Source organism: Centruroides vittatus, unplaced genomic scaffold, assembly GCF_030686945.1.
Source record: "Centruroides vittatus isolate TY-2023 unplaced genomic scaffold, ASM3068694v2 contig_1035, whole genome shotgun sequence".
Classification (NCBI taxonomy): Eukaryota; Metazoa; Arthropoda; class Arachnida; order Scorpiones; family Buthidae; genus Centruroides; species Centruroides vittatus.
This window is the reverse complement of record NW_027120673.1, coordinates 950,279-974,271: the sequence shown is the minus strand read 5'-3', so window position 1 is coordinate 974,271 and position 23,993 is coordinate 950,279. Positions and strand designations below refer to the sequence as shown.

At 26.7% G+C, this 23,993-nt stretch overlaps 1 protein-coding gene across 8 annotated transcripts in view; it reads right to left on the bottom strand.

The window, feature by feature from the left end:
- Positions 1–23,606, bottom strand: part of LOC136969221 (tensin-1-like) — a 221,473-nt gene extending 197,867 nt beyond the window's left edge. For 2 of the 8 annotated variants that reach the window (XM_067263314.1, XM_067263331.1), the window contains exon 1: positions 12,362–12,942. In XM_067263314.1, coding sequence (XP_067119415.1) covers positions 12,362–12,508 — 147 coding nt within the window. In that variant the 5' untranslated portion in view covers positions 12,509–12,942. Of the gene's footprint in view, positions 1–12,361; positions 12,945–20,501; positions 21,237–23,339 lie in introns of those variants that run through there. The other 6 variants (XM_067263326.1, XM_067263351.1, XM_067263345.1 and 3 more) reach the window with 6 other exon arrangements.
- Between the last annotated feature and the right edge of the window lie 387 nt (positions 23,607–23,993).

Sequence of the window (23,993 nt, the reverse complement as noted above, 5' to 3'; positions counted from 1 at the left end):
TCATATAGTTCAAAGTTTATTTCCGGAAATAAGATTGATTTATGGCATTTAATCTCGGTAAATTAAAGTTCGATTTATTAATTAGTTTAATTTTCTAGGAATTAGATCGCGAAAGTGGAAGTTTATTACATTGTGTGTTCCAGAAAGATTGTCCCAGGCTCTTATCTCTGGTCCTATAGATTGAAAGTCTGAACCTTTGGGAGTATTAACGAATCTAACCTGCGTTTTTCGTGTTATTTTGACCTTTGGCCTTCAAGGATGAAAACGATTGTAACTTTAAAATTTCAAATAGTATCTACACCTTGTGGTAAATCTTTTTTAAACGATATTTAATGATGAATCCCACTGTGAAATTAGACTTAAAATCGAACAAACAAGTCGAAAAACATGTTATTTCCACATAGCAACATTCTTAACTGTTAATAATTTGTTGTTACTAAATCAAACTATAAATTATTTTAAAAACTGTTTCTTTTAGAATTTACAATTACCTTTACCTAAATTATTAATAAATCGATCGAAAAAACTACACTATACTAATCATTAATAATTCAAAGTGCATTTGCGATAAACTTGTTTCAGAAATAAGATTTGCTACTTCAAATCTTACTAATTCAATAACTACACTCTATTTACTGAAATAAATGTGATGTAAACAAAGAACAAAAATGAACTAAATAAATAAAAATTACCAAAACAATTGATATTAGCAACTGAACTTAATTATCCGTGGAAAATGAATAAAAATTTAATTTGCATAAGAAAACAGGCTGAAATCATTAACAAGGTATACATAATCATCGGAAATAAACAAGAAAAATACTTGTTAGGCAAATTCTCTTAGTAGTATAGATCGTATTTATCAATTAGGTGTTTCCAATAACATTATATTTACGGTAATTGCAAGCATTATCAATTATTTCTTTCTGGTGTTTACAATTAATTTAAATTTTAAACCGATTCAAAATTTTTTTAAACCTATCTACCACACAAAATCAATGAAACTATGAATTTTATTAGTTAGTTTAATCATAATAAAGATTATAGTTTATTGCAAAACATAATCATAACATTAAAAGATTCCCTGTAGTAGATGTCTTCATTATCTTTTTAATTTATAGATTATTTTAAAAGTTGTTCTCTGTATTTAATAAAAATACAACAAAAAATATTAAAAATAAACGTTCAATAAAAAACGAGAAATTCAAAAAGTATCAGATAAGTAGAATAATAACGTATAAACAGTAAATAATAATAATAATAATAATAATAATAAACAGACAGTATTGGAAAACAACACGCACAAAATGTACTATGACAGAGTATTATGACAGAGCCATAATCACAGATAAAACAATTTACCACAACAGACCAGACATCACACTCATTGACAAACACAATAAAATCACATACATTATAGACATATCCATTCCAAACACTCACAATGTACAAAATACATTCACTGAAAAAATTAGCACGTACACAGAACTAGCCCAGGAAATAAGGCATCTGTGGAGGATGGATAGGGTGCTAATTGTACCTGTTGTTCTCTCCTCTACAGGTGTGATACCACACACACTACACAAAAGCCTGGAAACATTACAATTGAATAGAAATACATACATCACACTACAGAAGGCCACTATATTAAATACATGCCATATTGTTAGGAAATTTCTGAATACAGACACTGATACACTTACTTAATTTTAGTTTTGTTTTGGTTGCTATGCCTTGACTCTAGTCCGGCATAGTACACAGCCACCGGTGTCAACCGAGTATAACCCACTAAACCCAACATAATAATAAACTGATCAAGCAAAAAAGCAAGTGATGAATAAGATTTACAAATAAACTAAAAAATTTTCTTGTAAAAAATGTAAAAATCCAAGGACGAAATTTATGTTTAAAATTAATACAAATTAAGGAATAAATATAAATGCACCATAAACACTTCTTTTCAGACACATTTGACTGATAATGATACACACAACCATAGTACTAGGGCCGAACTGAAGGGTAGTAGAGGAAAGTAAAAAAGACTGCATACTCGTCTTCAAATGTTTAATTTTTGCGCAATGAGGCCCTCGATTTCAGGCAGTACCGAATTTATCTCCTTTTAATTTCCCGCGGTTTCCTTTGTTTAATTATATTATTTCATCTCGTAACCCTCTTTTTGGTCTTCCGTGGCCCCGTAGGGCCCCTCGGCCCACGTTGAGAATGACTGGCTCTAACCTACTTACGGAATAAAATAGATTTGTTCTTCTTCCATTCTATTTATTGAAGCATCAATAGGAATTGACTGTTTATTGATGCTTCATCATTATCAAATTATTCCAATACTCTAGCAATGTGAATCATATACAAAACAAAGCGAATTACTATAAGTTTATCATACGACATTTAATTTCACTCATGAATTTATTCGCAAGTTAATTTATAGCTGCAAACTCCTTATCGATTATTCTACTTAATAAATTACTTAACCACAGTGTATATAATTAAAGGACTGTGATACAGTTATTTCCAAAATAATTCTTTTCTTCTTAGAAATCTAACAAAAAATCAAAATATTTATAATGTCTTCATTTTATTTCATTAATTGTAAATGTTTTTGTTTTCTTTTCCCTTGCGAATTCTTTACCAAATATATAAACATTGAAAAGAAGCCTGATAAAATACCAGTATTCGTATCTTGTACATTATAATAATAAAAATATTTAAAGCCACTGTAGAATAATGGAAATTATTGTCAGTCTTTTCTATTATTCGAATAATGTGGTTTCCATACATTTTTGTTATTAAATAAAAATTTAATAGTTATTTCTTAGCTTAGAGAAGCGAATAGAATAAAATAAAATGAAATAGAAAGAATAAAATGAAAAATGTTTCCTATTTCTAAAACTATTTTATACAAAAGTTCTTATGTGAAGACAAATGTAATAATAGAATACAAACGAGTGATTTAGAAACTTCTCTAATGGAAATGGCTGCCGTCTTGTCCATCAAAATATTTCAAAGAATTATTTATATTTATAACTGGCGATTAAATGTTAAATTTATCTCAAAAAAATAACAAAATAAAAGTTAATATACATAATTATAATTTTTAATACAAATTTTGATGTAGTTTACTTTGATATAATATTATTATGAGAATATAAAAATGTCATAAACAAGACTTGAAAAAGTCAAGTATTTGCAATAAAGCAATTTGTAAAAGTGTTTAAAGCATTATAATTTGTATATTGAACAATTTTTGTAAAATGTTACAACTAATATCGATTTATTCTTTAGAGCGGCTTTAGGCCACCCTCTACGTGAAAACAACTAAATCAAAATTTAAGTAATTATAACAAAAAATTTACTATTTAGAAAATACAATATAAAAATTATAGCTTTTACGTTTTCGTAATTGTAGATCCGTTATATTTAATTCCCATTACATTATCATGAATTGTCATTTCTTTTTTTAAATCGGTTTTAAAGTTTCTGCTAATTAATGCGTAAAATTACTTTTAAAAAGATAATTAAGATGAATTTAAAGTTAAATTACAGATAAGAATAAAATTACAACGAAAGTTAATGATTATAATAGAACGAAATTATTAAATGAAAAATTAAACCGAAATTAAAACTATTAACATGCATTATTTACACCACAATAAAGTTTTCATTTGGCATGTTAGTTTGCTTAATTATACCGATTCATTCTAAATTTAAAAGCAGAAAGCGATATAAAATTCTGTCAACTGCATTCTCGATAACAAACGTAAAGATAATTGCAAGAATTTTTTATTCGGGGGAAAAAAATGCTCCTTGTGATGCTCATAATTTCTATAATGTGTAAAATTATTTACTCGTTATAGAAATTCATCTACAAAAATTTTATAAGTCTAAAGATTTGTATAATTTTTACATAACTTGCAATTTGTTAAATATAAAAATTGTAACTTTTTCAATTACATATATTAGTATATGATTCATAATTATCTGATAAGAATATTTTAATTTTTAATTAGATATATTTCTAATTATAAATTATGAGCGATAAAATAAACTTAAATATCCGTGAACTTTTAGGATATTAATATAAATCACGTACTTAAATAACCTACTTGTAAAAACTTCGTCTTGTGCAATGCTAATTCGATATTAACGTAAAAAGTTCTGCATAATATTATACTTAATTTTGCTTCATTCGATAGTATTCTTCCTACAGTTGTATTGCGTAAATTGTTTTCAAATGACAAATCCTTTACACCGTTATTTTGCAAAATTATTATTAACTGTTGACTTAATTATATTTTTTCCGGAAATGATGGGTTGATACTTCAAATGCATCCCGATTTAAACTATCCACGAAAAATCAATAAAATGTTGATCGGATTTGTAATTGCAAAGAACTTCTAGTAAGATATTCATCTTCTGAGATTAGATATTCAACAGTCATCCAATTACTTGGTTTATTGACTTTCTAGGAATTTCTTGAAAATAATTTTCTAACCGATTACTTTTACTTTTAAAAACTAATTCAATGGGCCGAAATTTTCAGTGAATAATGTTCCAGAGTATATATTCCAGAGTAATTAATAATGCATCCAGAGAACTGATGCATTATTAATTACCCTGGAATGAGTATTTATATATATACATGCATACATCCAGAGAACATTTTACAAACGTCTTGTATATATTCTCTCTTGAAATTCCTGTATTTTCCATGGAAACAATTTTAATAATAATAAATAATCAAGCTAATTATTTTTGACATTGTTAAAAACACATAACAGTAGGTATATAATGAATTATTCTAACATGTTATATAATATCAATATCGTTATACTTTATTAATAGATGAATGAATATTAAAAATTAATAATGGAAAATTGGCAATATTACCATTCAAAATTCATTAAGCTATAGTATAAACAAATTTTACCTTTATGATTTTAGACTATTATTGTAAAAATATTTTGAATAACCGAATAAATATTTTTAATTCATGAATTCGAAATTCTTATGCAAAGCAACTAAAATGATTTTTTATTATTTGCCAATTTTTATATGTATTTTGCCTAGAAATTCTTTTATAAAATAAAAGTTAACATTACTTGATATCATAATTACTGAATAACATTTTCATTTTACCAAATAAATTTAAAATTTTTAAAAATAACAATAGTTGTACTTGCAAGTATGTTAAAGTTTACATACTTGCAAATGTAGAAATTAATATCTAAAAGATCCAAATTACAACTGTAGCTCTAAAAAAGATTCTTTACTCATTCTCCTCCTTGTCCTTCTCCCAACTGCCTTCCATTTTTTCTAGTTTCAACTAGGTTTAGTAGCATTATCATTATCTGTACATTACAGTATCATCATTAATGGTACTGTAATGCTACTAAACCTTATAAACAGGTAGGATTTTTTCGAATTTAATTGAATCTATTAATAAAGTTTTCTTGGAAAATAGCATCTTGATAAATCAGATTTTAAATTTTTATTGATTTTTTATAAAAAATGATTTAAATTTATAAAATTATTTATCAATATAAATCAATTTAAAAATTATTGTATTTATAGAATGCAAGAAATCTTAGAACAGGATCAATTCTTTATTTTTATGCTGAAAGAAGTGTTGAAGGTATTCTTATCAGCTACTATAGCATTATACTACAGTGAAGAATGGTCTGCAGCTAGCCATTTGAAAGCTTTTTGCAAACTTGTTATTGAACCTGACAGTGAAGCCACAACATTACTGAAAGACTTGCTTTGTATTTTTTTTTTTTTTTACATGCTCAAATTGACATCCGTTATATATTACTTAATTCTTTTTCCACACCCTGTTCGGCGCTATTTTTTAACTTGCCATTCTTCTTTTTTTTTACGCAAAAATTAACGCTATGCCTGAATATATTACACCTTTGCTAAAGTATTACCTTGCAACATGCACAATAAGGTATTATACAATATTCTTTCTTTTTAAACTCAGGCTGGGAAAAATTATTTAAAAAATTCAAAAAGGTTAAATTTTAAATTTTGATATGAATAAAAGTACTTTTTTTGAACAATCATAATGAAATTATGTATATACAGTATATTTTTTGATAAATTAAATCGCCTTCATATAAGACTCTGAAGAAGTGCGATTATAAACTATTTTTCTTGGAAAGTATGTTTAAATTCTTTTGTCATTTTATGAGTCGTAAAAATCTTTATTTTACTGTATTATAACGCCATTTTTGTATGCTTTTGTGTTATGACGTATGATTGTGTAAGAATGTGTAAAGCCACAATACAAATTTTAACATTAAAAATCCAAACTATGCAGGATTTTTAAGAAATCATTTGACTTCTGTTAAAAATGAATTTTATTCTGCTATCATATCCGAAATTTTTAAGAGAGGAAAGGGGATTCTTCGGCATAGTTTTAACTATTAAATTTTAAAAATTAAAAGTTTGCTGGAAATATTGTATGATTAAAATATACTTTGAAATTTGTTTTATCGGACAAATATAATTTTTATAAGAAATGGAAACAAATTAAAACATCATAAATTGCTTAGTTTTAACAAGAAACAAAGCAATAAAATATAATATTTACAATAAATATACACTTCTATACAGAAAAGAATATTAAGAAAATAAATATTTTATTTTTACTAGAAATAAAAGTTGTTTTTTGTATTTATTTTTATGAAAAAGAAAATTACTTAACAATTATTTCTCATCAGTTCAATATTGAGACTGATGTGAAGTATATCATTTTGAAATAATAAAAGGCTATCAAAATGAATTACAACTGTAGAATACAAACATTAATTGAAACCTAAATAAAATTTCTATTAAAAAATGTATAGTAATAAACACTAAAGTTTTATGTGCTTTATGTGTTTTTCAGTTTGTATTCTATAATCGTTTGATGTCGTTGTATTATTTCAATCTTTGATTATTTAATTGTTTATAATTATCAAATATTTGTGGAAACGTTTATAATTACAAACATTATCGTTTCAATTAATTGCTTAATCCTTTTAATATCATTCAATTTTCCAAAATTAAGAAATGAAATTTCTGTGTTATCGTTTAAATTTAACTAAAACTTAAAACTCCAAATTATTTTCAACTGATTTTCAAACAATAAAAATGATTTGGAATTTTAAGATAGTTTCGAAATTTTAAAATTTTCATTATTATTAAAAAATTTAAATAATGAAATTCTTCTAAATATAGACTTAAAAACTCTCCTATTTAATTCTCTAAGAAAACCCACGCGATAAATATTATAAAATTTGAAATGTTTTACTGAAGTTTTGGGTAAGTTCAATAAGCGTTATAAGCCCTATTCTTAAGCCCTATAAAGAATTTACTTCTTTAACTTCAGTAATAAAATTATATTATTAAGGGTTCTATTTTCAGAAAGCCAAGAATTAATGAGAAGTTTTCTGTAAAGATTTTCACATAGAAAACTAACAGAAATTTTTACATAGACGATTAATTTTTTTCTATTAGTTCCTGGGTAATTTTATTAGACCATTTACAATGAGAAATTAAGCATTTTCTGAATTAAACATTGTAAAAGAATAATGAATCTTATCATAACAAGATTCCAATCATCACTACGATGGAAAACTTGATACATATGATAATATAAAGACACACAATAACTATCTGAAATCTTCATGCTTAATTATTTAGTGATTGAACAAATGATATAATATTTTATAATAAAAAAGATTCTACATGGATATGAATACAATAGATAGGAAAGTTAGATTTACGGCAGACAGGAAATGTATAACATGTTATATACTTTACAGATTAAGGAAGTTTTTTGTTGAAGATCGAAATCAGAATTTAATTATAACAACAAAGAATAGACTTTTAATTCTCAATTAAGCCTAAAGTAGGCAGTAACCTGTTCTGTATCAAAGTTGAATGTCCTGAAGCTAACATCACTTACGGGATGGAAAAAATCCAAACACTGTTAGACTTGAAGCCGACCGACCACGTGGTTACGGTTAATGATAATAATTTGATTCTCTAGACGTTCCCTAAGCTGTGCGACGACTTCAAAAAGGTTATTTCCCTAAGATTACGGATGTTAGTGTAAGCTATCCATAATGGATTATACCATTTATACATTTTCAAAAAGAGAACAGGTATAAACTTCAGACTATTAGAAGTTTCTGAATGAATTCGCTTTTAATTATATATATCTCATCATGAATATTCGTACCGTTACAACGTGAAAATTTTAAATTATTGGTTTCTTTCGAGCATCTTCATGGGATAAAACTTGTCTTCATATTTTAGTCATAGCATATTTTCAGTCTTATTCATCATTCGGATTTTGCCGTGATAAATTTAGCTATGACGTAATGTTAACCATCCAGTTTAATTAGAATCCCAAAAGATATTTTCATTTTTTATTATAATGTTTTATTCCATACACTTTTTATTGTTATAATCTAATTTCAAACACGAATCAATAAACTTAAAACTTATTCAATAGAATAATTATATTATTATTTTCATTAAAAAGTTATAAAATAAAATAAAAGTTCCTATATAATAAAAAGGTTTTTACATAATAATACATATTTAATTTGTATACATAGGTTTAAATTATATATAGGCTCACATGTAAGTTATATTTAAAACTCTGTAGAAATGCTAATTACTGAATATTGTTTATAAATGCAGATTAATGGTTTAGCTTACTGTTTTCATAAATTGAAGCTAATTTAAGTATAAACAGTCCTAAGAAACAGTCCAAGAATATTTTGTTCATATTTTCTTAAAGAGGTTCAAAGAGAATATAATAAAATAAATAAATGAAATAATACATCTAGATGTATATTATTTTATTACAGAGAAATATTTAAAAGTGTGTAAAGTTTATTTCAAATAAATTAAAATACAAGACGTAGATGAATATGTATAGACTACATCATCTACAAATTATGTTAAGTACACATATATATATAAATGATATACTGTGTTACTCCATTTATTATACTTTTTGTTGTTTTATTTATTATATGCACAATACAGTACATTAGGGTGGTCTTATTTTTAAGTTTTGGAAAATTGGACGGGGTATGTTTTCAATTTGTTTCATTACGAAAAAATTTTTAATAAAATTTGGTTAATTTTGAATAATATTTATAGGTGGCTATCATAATCTGAAAAATCTCAATATGAGACAACGCTAAGCATAGGCCCAGTGGCGTAGCTAGGGGGTGCGGTAGGTGCGGTCCGCACCGGGCCCCTGGAAAGCGATAGGCCCATGAGGGCCCCAAAATCACAAGAAAAAAGACCCGAAAAATTTTTTCGGGGGCCCACAAATCTGGTTCCGTACCGGGCTCGGAGAACCGTAGCTACGCTACTGCATAGGACTACTCACCGTTGAAATAGAAATCCTACGTAAATACAGAAGTAGGAGCACAATATCATCTTGTGACATTGTAGCACGGAAATTACCAACAACTGTAAATGTTAAATGGTTAGCATTGTGATGCTTGTATTTTGCTTAAAATAAAGAAAATTTAATGTTTAAATTTTGGGAACTTTAGCAAAATTACATTTCTCAATATTGGAACAAGTTAGGCAGAAGCCCCTATGCCAACTACAACTTTTGATTTTAGCCTCTATAATAAAGGCCAACCTAACAAATTATGCTAATACAAAAATCGGCAGATATTTTTAAAGCAATACTTTTCTTATAACTAAAAGGATTTGTAGAACTTAAGGTGCTTCCCATAAATATAAAGGAATTAATAGATTTCCGTATAAAATTATTCATGTGGAAACATTTTTCATATCTTATTTATTTTTAGTTTATTTAAACCTTTAAAAAATATATTTAAAAAATAATAATAATTTATTAAGAAAGAAAACAATTTTAAACAATTAACTTAAAGTTCACTATTCCAAAAATATAAAGGCGGGTTGATATTAAGATAGCTGAGGTCAATATTAACCCAGCAGTAACTACTAGAAATGACTGTAGTTGGTTAGAATCAATAATTTAACAATCAGCCGAGGCAAACCCCTAATTGACTTAAAGAATTTCATCTTTCTCTTAGAGATGAAATTACTCTGAAAGAACAATTGCTAAAAATTAAATCAGTCATCCACTTTAATCGACAACTTTATTAAACTTGGAGATCAATATAGTCAAAAGAAATAAACAGGACGCCCTTCAAAGCTTACAGAGCCAAACGAGCCATTGTTTGCCAGATTTCCAGCAACAAAACATCATTTTGAAAGTTAGCAGCAACACCCGAATGAAATGTTGGCAAATCAACTGTTGTAAGAGTTGTGAAAACACATTGCGATCTTGCATATAAGCCAAGACCAACCCCATAACTAAAGCCTACTCACAAGGAGAAACGTTTACTCTGGGCCAAGGAAAAAATGAGCTGGACAGACAAGTGGAGAGATGAGAAAAAATTCAACCTTGATGGTCCAGATGGTTGGAGCCACTACTGGCATGATTTGAGAAGGGAGGAAAGACTATATTCGAAACGAAAACAAGGTGGTGGATTAGTTATAGTTTGGGGTGTTTTTAGTTGGTAAGGAAAGACTCCACTTGCTTTTTTACAAAGGCATACAAAAGCAAATGATTATGAAGACATGTTGGTGAGCAATATCCTGCCTTTTGCAGAATACACTGCTGGGAATTGATGGTTCTTTCAACGGGACAATGCTCCCATTCACACAACAAAGTCTACAATATGAATGGTTTTTAGCTAAGGGGATGCCTATTATTGATTGGCTAGCTCTATCTGCTGATCTTAATCCGATGAAAAATCTTGGGGAATGCTAGCTACAGCGGTATATGTAGATGGGTACAATATAATAGTATGGAGTAACTAAAACAAACCATAATTCGTCACTGGGAAGAAATAAGCATGTTATCTGTCTTTCAAAAACTGATACTGGTACAATCAATGCCAGACCGCATTTACAAAGTTGTTTTATCCAAAGGAGATCCAGTGGATATTGCATTATCGTTAAATATAATTTATTAACATATCATTAATTGCTTCGGTTAATTTTATTTACCTTTACATCTTTGGCACAGTCAAATTGATTGTAATTCTTTAAAATTGTTTAGTTTTTTCTGTCTCAATACATGGTTATCATTTTTCATATGTGCATTTGTGAAAGTTCAAGCAAGCTAAAAATAGATTATTTTTGCGGTTTTCAGTGTGAATAATTTTATACGGAAATATATTAGTGCCTTTATATTTATACAACACCTTATATTATAAAGGTTCATTGTGTAAATATTGTGTATGTTTATACACATTATTTTACATACATGAATAGACAGAATTTCCATAAATGAATCAAACAAATCGTTTGAGAAAGTTCGGCTCATCTGACTGATGTCTTTTATCTTAATTTGATAAACCTATTAGTCTATCGAATTTAGATAAAAATACATATATGCTATAGTTTATAAAGAGTCGGAATTAGCACTTTTGCATTATCAAATGTTATAGTTAACAAACTAAAAAGGGTTACAATTTGAAAAATCTGATTAAAATATAATGTATATTTCTGCTTAACAAAATTACTTATCGTTAAATTGGACATTTATATATTATATATATATATAAGTTTGCATTAATAAGAACTAATAATTCGTTATAGGAATTTTTACATCCTTAAATTAATTAATCTTGTTAAAAAGTTTTTATTAATTTTAAAAACATTTTAAAATAAACGTTTATTTCTCAACTAATTACTTTTACAATTGTGTAAGTTGTATAATGCGATATATTTAAAATTTATCAATTTACTTTAAAGTTATTTAAGTTCTTTTAGTTAACAATTATAAATGTATTCGTTAAAAACTTTTACGTAATAAAATTTATCCTTACTTACCTAAACATATTATATCTGAACAGAAATCCACAGTTAGAACAGAATCAAAGATTAACTATTTCGTGTTGAAACCTTCTAATTATTCTTGAAGGAATGCCATTGGATACGCTACACCCCGAATTACCATAGCTATGCATATTGCATATACAATTAACAACCAACCGTAAAAAACTTTATCGAGATTTTTATATAAAATACTATTGATTTAAATTAAATTTTATAACAATATATTTGAAAAAAAAGTAAAAAGTGTGTGGATATACAGTATTTAATTCCAGCGAATAAACTCATTTATATTCAGTGTACGAAAATTTATTCGATAAAATATTTTTTTTATTAGTCACGAATTTTAAATAAATTATAAAACAGTTTAATAGAAAATTAAATCATTAAAACTTTTATGCTTTATTATTCGTGTGATAAAATATTTTCTCAACTTTATTAAAACGAACCACACCTGTAAGTTGCACACCCACAGTCTGATGGTATACGTTAAAATGGACTTTGTCCAGCCGAACAGGCAATTTATCACACTCCACAACAATTGCCAGTAACTGGTTCGTTGTCTAATGAATATGGGAGGATTTTGTGGTTGACTGGACATGAGACTTAAATTTTATCTCTACTACTTAATGGAAATACTTCTACAAGGTTTTCCTACTTTAATAATTTATCTTTTAAATTGCAGTTTAAAAAAAATAAAATAAAATTCCGTTGTATAATCTTATATTATGCATTAAACGTCTACTTCAGACGTTTATTAATTACATAAATAGCATTTTATCTCGAATAGCGTAAATAAATTCTAGCTCACGAAGTCCCTGCAAAATTAACTAGTCGTGTGTAACTTCTAGTTGTTAAGATTAATTTTGTTACCAGAAAAGTATTGTGACACCATCTGTTGGTCATTTTTAATAATAAATATTTTAATATGACCTCTTAAATACGTAATATAAATATATTCATATATTTAATCAGTTTATGTGCATTACATTATAGTCACGTTTATCTCTACGTTAATTTAAAGATGAATTAATATTTATTTAATGGAAAATGCATATTTTTATATGAAGTAATGATTTTTCTTTTAAAGACATCGATAAAATCAAAAATTCGGTAATATCTCTAAATGATATTAAATTATTCACAATGCAATGCGTTCAAAATCTGAAATGCCGATAACTTTAGTCAGATGCACGTGACAACAGTTTAAAGTAATTTATTTTTTGGATCAGCAATCAATAACCCACATTCTATAGGAATTCAATGATAACCTAAAAATAGGAAATAGAACTTTTAATCTATTTTTTCGTCAGCAACGAACGCCATTTAACCGAAACCGAAAACCTTTTTTCTTTATCCTGAATTGAGCGTTTTCCGACAGATCATATTTCATAATTAACTTTCACATTGCTAGTGGTTTAGACAAATATAAATGTAATTTTAAATTCTACAAAAATAATTATATTTAACAGAATATTTTCATGTGTATGATGTAAATTCCTGGATAAATTAATTATAATTTTTACATAAGTTATTCTGTCTAGAATAATAGAATAAATGAAACATATTCATTTCCTTTGCAAATTATAATTATCAAAAATTAACATGAATGTCATCGTGAAGAGGATTGTAATTGCTTACTATTTTATCTTATCTTACTATAAAGAAAAGTAAACTATTGCCATAAGAAAGTAGAAAAGATTTATTTAAACAAAAATATAAATTACCTGTTAGTTAAGGATTTGGAGAAAAAACTAGTTATAAAATACTTTAGAACTTTACTATCGCTAAGCTTTAGAGCAAATTCGTCAGGAAGTCTGGATTTTCTGATACGAAAAAAGTAAAATCTTTCAAATAAACTCAAAAAATAAATAAATAAATGACACGTTTAAGACTTTCTCGATAGACAGTTATCGTTAAATCAATATTAGCAATCCAATTTTTGCAAATTTATCATTTTAATCTCGTAAGCATTTTCTTTTTATATATTTTAAAGAATAAACAACAATAATTATAATTCTATACTTATCCTAAATCAAAAATTTCAGTTATTAAGAACGAATTAAAAGATTAAAAATGCTTGAATTAAAAGGAAAATTTAAAGAAAAGCAAGCAACTAAATATGCGATCAATTACAGCATAATCACAAATACATTATCTTCTACGAAAATGTTTTCATAGATGATAATACACTTACATTAATAAAATTTCAAGTTTAGAAACTGCTGACTCATATTATTCGATAATCGATACGAAATGATATAATTTTTAATCATTTAGAGGAAGATTCCTTCGCTTCCAAATTTCAAATCATTATGTAAAATTACAGAAAATTAAGTAATAACCTTCTGAAAATATTAGTGAAGTAACTTTCATTTATATCTAAACAGTTAATGAGTGTCCAAAATTTTTAATATCAAAGTATCTCTTGTATTAAAAGATTTTAAATTAGTTCATGTAGAAATCTGGGTTATAAATAACAGAATGCAATGAGATGAGAATATTATAGAAGTAAAATTCTAAAAACACTAACTTTAAATTTTCGATAATGCCTGTATATTTTAGAAATTATTCGTAAGAACTCTGATAATTATTGTAACGATATTAGCTAAGTTCTGTTTGTTCTCAACTGTCAGGTATATTTCATTTTAATTTGTTTTATAAACCCAAATAATCAAACGTTGATCCTTACTTTCACTGTTTTTCAGAGGCTTCCAATTCTAATTCAATGATCTGTACATCATTAATGAGCCACAAAATCCGTTCGTAGAATATTTTATTATTTTTCTGAATGAGCAACATAAAAAAAAATTTAATCAATAAAAATATCTCTCTCGAAATTCTATTTTAATCTCCTTCTTTTTTTCGTAAAATTATAAAATAAAATATGACAGCAATCGGAATAGAATAGAAATTTGATCGTAATTAAATTTAAATAATAAAATTGCTTTAGTATATTTTTTAAAATATGTATTTTTTTCGTCAAACAATTTTCTTAATCTTTTTCACTATAAAAAAATAAGCTATAATTTTTAAGAAGCATTGCTCTAGTTCAAGGGTTGTTAACCTTGAGGACCACAAATCCAAAGAATTTGTGGATTTAGATGGGGGAAAATCATATCACTTTTCACTAACCTCCCAGTGAAATTTAGTATTTCCTTCAGTTATGAGTGTAAGCAACAAACCATAGTATATTAGCAAATACCTATAACTCTATCATCAGCAGAAATCACAGATATTTTCATATCAAATTACAGTTGTTACAGATACTCGAAATAGCGTTTCGCTCATCATTACTACTAAATTACTATAAGAAATACATATATTACTATATAAAAGATTTGTTTATTTTTCTAATATCTTGATAACTATACTTTAATATATAATAATTGACTTCTTCTATACTTCTAGGTGTTTTATTTTATGCATTTGAAAATATTTTGACAAGAGATCCACAGACTGTCAAAGGAATTTACATCAAAAAAGGATTAAGCAATTCGAAGTAAAATAGATTATCGGTGAAAAATATGAAAACAGAGATCCTACCTCCCATGTGCTTAATGAATACGTCAACTCTAAATAGCATTTCTAACATTTTGTTTTGCTTATTAAACAATTTAAATTGTCGGTCAGCGATACAATAAAACAAAAGCATGACATACTTTTGATGTAAATGAAGAATAAATAGGATATTATAGAGGATAAAAATATTCCAGATCATAGAAATAGACCAAATAGTAAACTTTTAACAAATTATGCGATTCAGTAATCATGTTGATAAATTTAAAACTAAATTAAACACAATAAAATGATTGGAAATAGCAATTAATTAATGTTATGTTATACATAGTAAACAATTCTGTATTAAATTACATTTTACTAAACCAATAACAGCTTTAATTAATTAAAATTTGTATCGAAAGATACTGTTTATGATACAAAAGTAAACAACAAACTTTTTAAAATTAATTAATTAACTCTAATTACTTCTAATCCTGATGTTTACAAAATCATTAAATTACTTAAAAATCGAGTCTTTTAAATAAAATATTTATTTTCCTAAAAATAACCTATTAAATATATTACTGTACAGAATCATATTATTTATATAATGCAATTTTTTACTTCAATTGAAGTTTGATATTTCAAATTATATACTTCAATTAGGATATCCTATCTGAAACAGCTGAGTATATTATTAACCGGCACAAAATTTCTTCTCTAAAGAATAAATAGTGCATACAATTGAATTATATTGCTTTCATTCATCTGTTACTTATAATAAATTAGATTTATCATTGTCAAACCTATAGATTTATTTACATTAATATATGACACAATCTGACAAGTTATTTGTACGAAAATAGTTTCAATGTTCTTTTAGAAAGACAAAGAAAATTTTGCTTATAACTAATTTCTCATCAAACAGTATTTCGAATTTGTATACATAATGCAATATTTAGATCTAAATGCACGTCACATTCATATCCGTATTTTTTAATATATATATTATATACTTACTTCCTCTTTTTCTATTTCTCACATTTATTATGTTTCCAATATTTCTTACTTCTCATATTTTCTTCCTTCTCAGCTTCTTGTCTCTTTCTCCTGAGGATCCTCTTCTGTGTCTCATTTGTCTGTTGATCTTTGTTCTGCGTTTATTTTTTCATCAGCGTTCAATCTTTCGAGCATGAATTGATATAAGTTTGTTATCTTTTTCAAAGAGACTATTTCCTAATTTAATTTCTCGTAAGATGAGTGCACAATGGACTTGTTAGGTCGCGATGTTTTTAAGCTCTTACTCTTCACTTAATGTACAGTACAATATATTCGCTTCATTATTTTTATAAAAATAAAAAGAATGATATAGACCTACATCCCTTTTAAAATTATTTACACTCAATATATTCTACTTTCTAATACCAAAAAGTATAAAATTACTTTTTAAAAACTATTTTCGCATGCAGTAAATCTGTTCGGAGTTTTTAAGTCAATAAATGAATTTGCAGATAATTAACTCAAATTTTACATATTAAAAAAATAAATAAAACCTGATCATAGTCGTCATGTTTACACATTTTAACTTTATAGATATGAAATAAATTCGTTTGTTCTTTCATATGTTATAGATTATAACTAATGTAAATATTTAACTTTAAAATTAATATATAAACTTTAAAGTTAAATATTTATATCAACGATGAGTAACTTTTTCTGGAAATGTACGGCAAGGAAACTTTGTAAGCTTTCGGCGGGCAGCATACAATTTTTCTTACAGAGTACGAACATACTCCATAACAGCCAGTACACTAGGTACTAAAATAATACAATATATGATAACAATATGTAAACTAGTAATATATAGTTTATTCTCATCTTTTCACTAGTCAAGTTTAGTTTGAATGTTCTTCGTCGGGAATGTCAACTTGCTTAGGGTTGCACGAGACAGAAACAGTAAAATAAAATTACGTTGCCAAAGCCAGGGCTGCGGATTACTCATAACTGATTTATATTGCCTGTGATATATTATAGATCATACGAAGTTATAAAAGTTTATAAAACATTAAAAAAACAATAATTAGATTAAGTTTTACGATTTTATTTCAACTTTTATATAAATCTAAGCTTATATTTAACTTCAATTATAACAATTGTAATGTTTTCTCTCAAATGAAATAAGTGGATTTCAGTTAATTTAAATAATTACATTTGAAAATTAAATTATTAAATTAAATCTACACAAATGTTTTACCATTTGTATAAATTTAATAAAAATTAGTTTCTTAAAGCATAAAATTAAAACATAATTTTATATTAATTCTTATTATACACAAAAATTTCAGAGAGTTGTCATTAACTAAAAGCTAAAAATTATCAGTAATAAGAAGCTTATAAACTGGACTGATATGTTTATTCATAAGACAATACATATAATAATTGTATTAAGAATTATTCATATATTATTTTTTATGGTCTTATTTTCAAAATTAAAAGTAAAATTTAATGAATAAATATAATTAATTATAATATTATTAATGTGCAGCGTATGAAGATTTATGGAAATTTGACTTAATTTTGTAATGTTGCGTGTCGTTGAATAAAAACATAATATTGTAATAAATATTGAATAAAATATAAACAATATAAAGCTATATAAATAGAATAAATAATTATTTAAGAACGGAATAAAAACTTATGCAAAAGCATAGATCATAGATATGATCCATTCTTAATTCAAATAGTTCTATATTTATATTGTCCAGAAGAGTTACGCAAGTTTAAATCGAGTGATTCAGCATTAAAATTAAATATAAAATGCAGACGGGCATTTTCCGTTTGGACTTTTCAAGAGATATCGAATTTTGTGTAGTCATATACTGCAAATGTCTACTCAAAGTATAAGAAACGTTATATTAAATATAGAATAACATAAAACTCACCGAATCAGCACTTAACACGTCTATTATTTCAAACGGAATAAAATTAATCTGTAGAACAAATTTTTAAATAGGTATTTGAAGTGTAGGACATCATAAGACTTCAGTATATATGTACTATATATATATTCACTAACGAAGACTCAAACCAGAAAAACTTCTTTATATTTTATTTTAATTTTTCGTTGGTGAATCATCTTTCTTCCGCTTATATCACTTTCTTATCTTTAAAACTCCGGTATTTACTATCGAAAAAAATTTTAAATATTTTTTTATTTTTAAATTGAATACAGTCAAATCCTGAGTAACTTTTATTTTATTTATGACATCAATTTAACCTTTATTATATAAGAAAACAAGTAGAAATAATCAAGAATTTATTTTAACATTCTTCAAGTCACCCGGAGTGAGGTATGGAAGGTAATCAGGTTTTCACTAGGAAAGTCCGGATTTGATTCACATCCTTCTTTCCCTAAATACTATTCCCCCTTGGTACCTCAAGAAATTTCCCTGTGGAGATTTTTTCTCTTTAGTAAGGAGCTTTTTGCTCGTAGCTTAGAATACGAAATACAAAAATCCTTACGCAGAACTTATTTCGAATTACGAACATTTATCTTAGATTAATGATAAGTAAAAAAAAATCATACATACTTTCAAAATAATGAGTTGTAGTAATTCTGTTTACGAGTAATATCAGCAACAATTTGCATTAAATTAGTAGCAATAGTACGAAAAAATTGGAAACATTCGTGCCATATCAGATTCAAAACAATTTGTTTGACACGCAAACATTCACCATATAAATTATACAAGAGAATTAGTTTTCTTTACGGTAGCAGATATCGAAGCATAAAAGCTTTAGTTCTTAACGTAAAAATCTATAAAAACATGCGACTAATCAAAATCTGATTTACTTAAAAATCTAAGCTACTTACAAGTTCTCATTAAGAGAGCTTATAAGCAACACAAAACAAAAAAGTAAATTAACTTCAAAAACCGTGCAATACTTTTACTGTTAAAAGAAATAAATCGCGAACATTTTCTTCAAAAATTCACTAAATTAAGTAAAAACTAATAATAAATATTTCAAAAAATTTAACATTTAAAAAAGAAATGATATTTATATTTAAAAATTACTCGATCATATATTCTAAAAATAGCGTTACATAACATGAAATACTTATTTAAAGAATAATTCAAGTATTACGGTCTTAAATATTTTGTATTTTTATTTAGAACGGTCTACTGTATTTTATGAATTATATAATACTATTTCAATTGGGATTTACGCTAGTAATTTCCATTATTTTGTAAAAGAAACTACTTGAACTGCTTCATCCCAATCATTATCTTTTTTATTATTATTATTTAACACTTCCCGGCTGTGGGCACTAAGAGGGCCTAGATTTAAGCAAGCCCATTATGGGTTCCAGCCAGGCCCACAATGGGGCAGCCGGGTGGTGAGGGACGGGGTCCGACATATCCAAACGGACCACCGCCCGAAAAATTCCTGGGGATTTCTTGAAACGTCCGGATTCGATCCCAGGTCCCCCAGAGCGGGTAGGCAGCTTCCTTGACCGCTCGGCCATCCGACCATTATCAATGACTAATAAAGAATGTAACCTTAATCTAAAGGTGTATTTTCTAAAATATAAATTATATTCTATCATTTCCATGTATAGAAACACAATTAATACATAATTTTACAACGAGATTGTAAAACAATATAAAATATTGTTTTATAAAATAGAAAAAGTAGATTGAAACTTATAGCAATTACCTTAGCATTTAAGCAAAGACACTTAGATAAAAAGAGCTTTATCTAAATTTTTATATTGGAGTAACATTGACCAAAGTTCTTATTCTATTACTCTAGAGAAAGTAAACTAATTAAACGTACGGTTTTAAAAAGCGCTCTTTTCTTCTAAACCAATGAACCTTTCAAAACTTTTACGAAGCAGCTTACGTCGCGAAAACTAATTATAAATGAATTATACCCCGTCCTACATTTATTAAGTCTAATAAAAAAAAATATATATATATATATATATATATATATCTTAATCAGTAGATATGTAGTATACTGTACGTTGATATGATGAAATCATAATTAGATTAAGTATAATACAATGCACGTAACACAGCTAATATTACCTTATCGAGAGCAAATTTCTCGTTACACGAAGAACCAACAATAGAGGTGACGTTCATCCTAATACTTTAAATAATAATTAATTTGTTTTTATATTTTATATATATTTATATTCAGATTCTTGTATATTTTACTCGAACTTTAACGAAGAGTTATTGAAATAATCAATCTTTTCTTCACTGGCAATATTTGTAAATCAATACAATAACGAGACACGCATTCCATCGGTTGCCATGATAACGAGATTGTTCCCATGGTGACCAACGATCGAACTGAAGAGGCATCGACTTTATCGGAACAATCTCGACGATCAATCAATCGGTTTTTGTTTTCCCCCCTTTTTTTCTTTTTTTTTTTTTTTTAATATATTTTCGACACGCACGGTAGTAACGGTAAGTTGATCTCTAAAATAGCCAGCTTAAAATACTATGGTAAAACTTAGTGACATCTAGCGGGAGGAAAATGAATTATAACAATGGAACTGACTCGTGTGAAATCACGCTCTTAATTTATTTTACAGGTTTAATTTTCTGTTTAAATACTTTTACTAAAGCATGGAAATATATTATGCGGCAAGTTTCAAATTAATTACAATTTATAAATGCCATTTAAAAGTAAATAAAGTTTATATTTTTAAAAGTTCGACTGAGGAAAACTTCACACACACGAACGTAACACTGACTTTTCTTAATCGTTTTTATAGTAAATTTAAAGACGTTTAAACTGTAAATTAATTGTTAATATGTTGGATAATATAATTTACATGAGGAAACGAAAAACATTGCATGTAAATTATTGATTAAAATTAATTACAAGAGCAATATAACCATGTTATATTAGATTTGTCCCTTTACCAAAATTAAGTTAGTGTCGGATGTTACATGGAAAATTTTCGAACAAAAAATATTAGTCGTGGATAATAAACCGGGTAAAAGTGTCTGCTGATCGATCGCAGCCATTGCTTAGGATAGAATAATTTCTAAAAGAATACTTTTACAGAAAAACTGAAAAATCTACCGATAAGAAGTAAGTTTCAAAAGGTATTTTTTTTTTTTTTTTATTATATTGCGAATATGTGGCTAAAAATATATAGTTGTTTTTTTAAAATCATATTAGCCACACTAAAGTTAACTATAAATTATTTTCTATTGTTTTGTATTACTGATTTTTAAACCATTCAATGTTAAATTTTCAAAGGAATAAAATCTGAAGATTTTTTCTTCATTTTCAATTATTAATAATCAAAGATAAAGGGTTTTATTAAATTTTTTGAACTACTTTTTACGCTACTTCAGTTTTGAGAAACTGATCACTGATCATAGTAATCACTACTTATTTGAATTCTACCTATTCAAGTTTTACTAAATATAAAATCAAATCACGTACATTTTCAAGGTCTACAACATTTCCTTTTATTTTATATCGAATAGTTTCCTTTAGTGAACCCATGCAAGTCTTTCCTTACATTTAAAGGATTGGTATATTTGATAGCATTTTTCACATGATGTCATTCAATATACTTTTACAAATAGAACTTTAGAGAATATTTTCTCTAAATTAAGCAATTTTATTTATAATTTATACAAAACCTTTTTAAAAATCAGTTTTATAAACCAGTTCATGATAATAGTAAAATAATTACTGTTGTTAAAATCAATTTTTGCACTTTTTCAATTGAAAACTTGATGAATAAATTAATAATTGTTCATAATAATAAGTAATAATTTTAAACGATTATTAAATCTAGTTTTAAGTATAATTTTTATTTAAAAAACAAGTTTTGAGTGAAAAAATAATTACAAAAAAAATGCAAATATATGCTTCCTTCAGCAAAAATGTTTCTGTTTATAATCTATTAAGAATATATTTATTTATTTAATTTACTCATTTGACATTAATTTAAATTAAATAATCAAAAATTGTCCCGATACAAATGAAAACTATCAAATTTTATACGGACGTTTAACGTTAAACCCAAATTGGCTAATAAAACTGCATAGGCCGAAAGTCATTTCGAAATAATTATATGATATTTGAAATTTTTTGTGCAATCGAATTGAAGAAACACGATGATTTTTATAAACCGTATGTGGAAATTTTAGGTAACGTTTACAGCAGGAAAAAATATCTTTATTAGAAGGTGGAGTTGAATAAATAACGAGATACCGCGTTACTACGAGCAGGATTTGTAGGAGTATCTCATCTTTAAGACTCCAATCCCCGTTTGCAGCTGCACAGCAACATAAAACCGAATCAAAACATCGTAAAACTAGCTCAATGACGGAAGTTTTTCCACTTAGATTTAATTTTGCAATTTACCTGTACAGTTTTCGCATGAAACAAAATAAAATGATTTATTCTACTTATTAAAAAAAAGAAGAGATATAAAGTAAAATTCTCTATCGAGCTAATTCGCGATACGAATATAAAAATAAAACATTTTCCGTTTGCCATATATATATATATATATTCAACCTTTATGATGGCTAGCACGAGAATGCTCGGGTCTTTCAACTCTAACGATCTCCTTACTCTCTCCCGTTTCCAATTTCTACCCGAATATTCTCAGCTTGTAAAATGTCACAAAATGGCGTTCGATTTAATCTAAGAAAAAAGAACCTATTAATTGAAAGAATTATATAAAGAATTTTATAAATTGTTAACATTTTTTTCCATTAATACAAATACACTTCGCTCGAATAAACGTCTATAAATACTGGAAAAAAATAAATATATATAGAGATAGATAGCTAGATATATATATAGATATATATATATACTTTATTTAATCAGTTAAATCATTCGTTTTTTCTGTGGTAAATATGAAATCCGGTACATACTGATAATCGGATGTCCAAATCTTCATAGTGTCCGGTATTCTGATGGAACCGTATCCAGTGTTCTTCTAGATGGGAAGATACGGCGAAGCGCACTAAACAATATGGACAGGTGAAAGTATCGGCCGAGCCACAAGATCTCGGCATTTTGAACTCGTTCCAGCTGACGAGAGTTCGGTACGGCCACGATTCGACCGTTTTGGCGTCTCGACCGCCGCAACGCAGTCTACAATGGCTGGATTACTAAAGTTAACATAGCGCCCCCAAACGACTGAGAGTGCAATCTCCATTAAATGGCATTTCTATACAAGTGGAGCGTTTCAGACCCCCCTACCTGCGGGTTCGCATTCCATTACATCTGACGATTATGATTAATTGATACATTACACAGATTTCTATCAATTAAATGAATAATACATCGGCTAATACGGGCTACATGCTTGATATACGATGCGTTTCAATTAAAAATTAATCCTTCTTATAAAACGCATATTATTACGTTTACAGTGCCCTTTAAAAACAGTTTAATCTGGTAATTTTCTTAGAATTTTATTATCGATTTTAATATTTATATAAATAATTATAACCGTAGCTGTTCTCGTTGACATCTGTAAAATGTGTTTTCGTATTTTATTATTAATAAAATTTTAAATAATT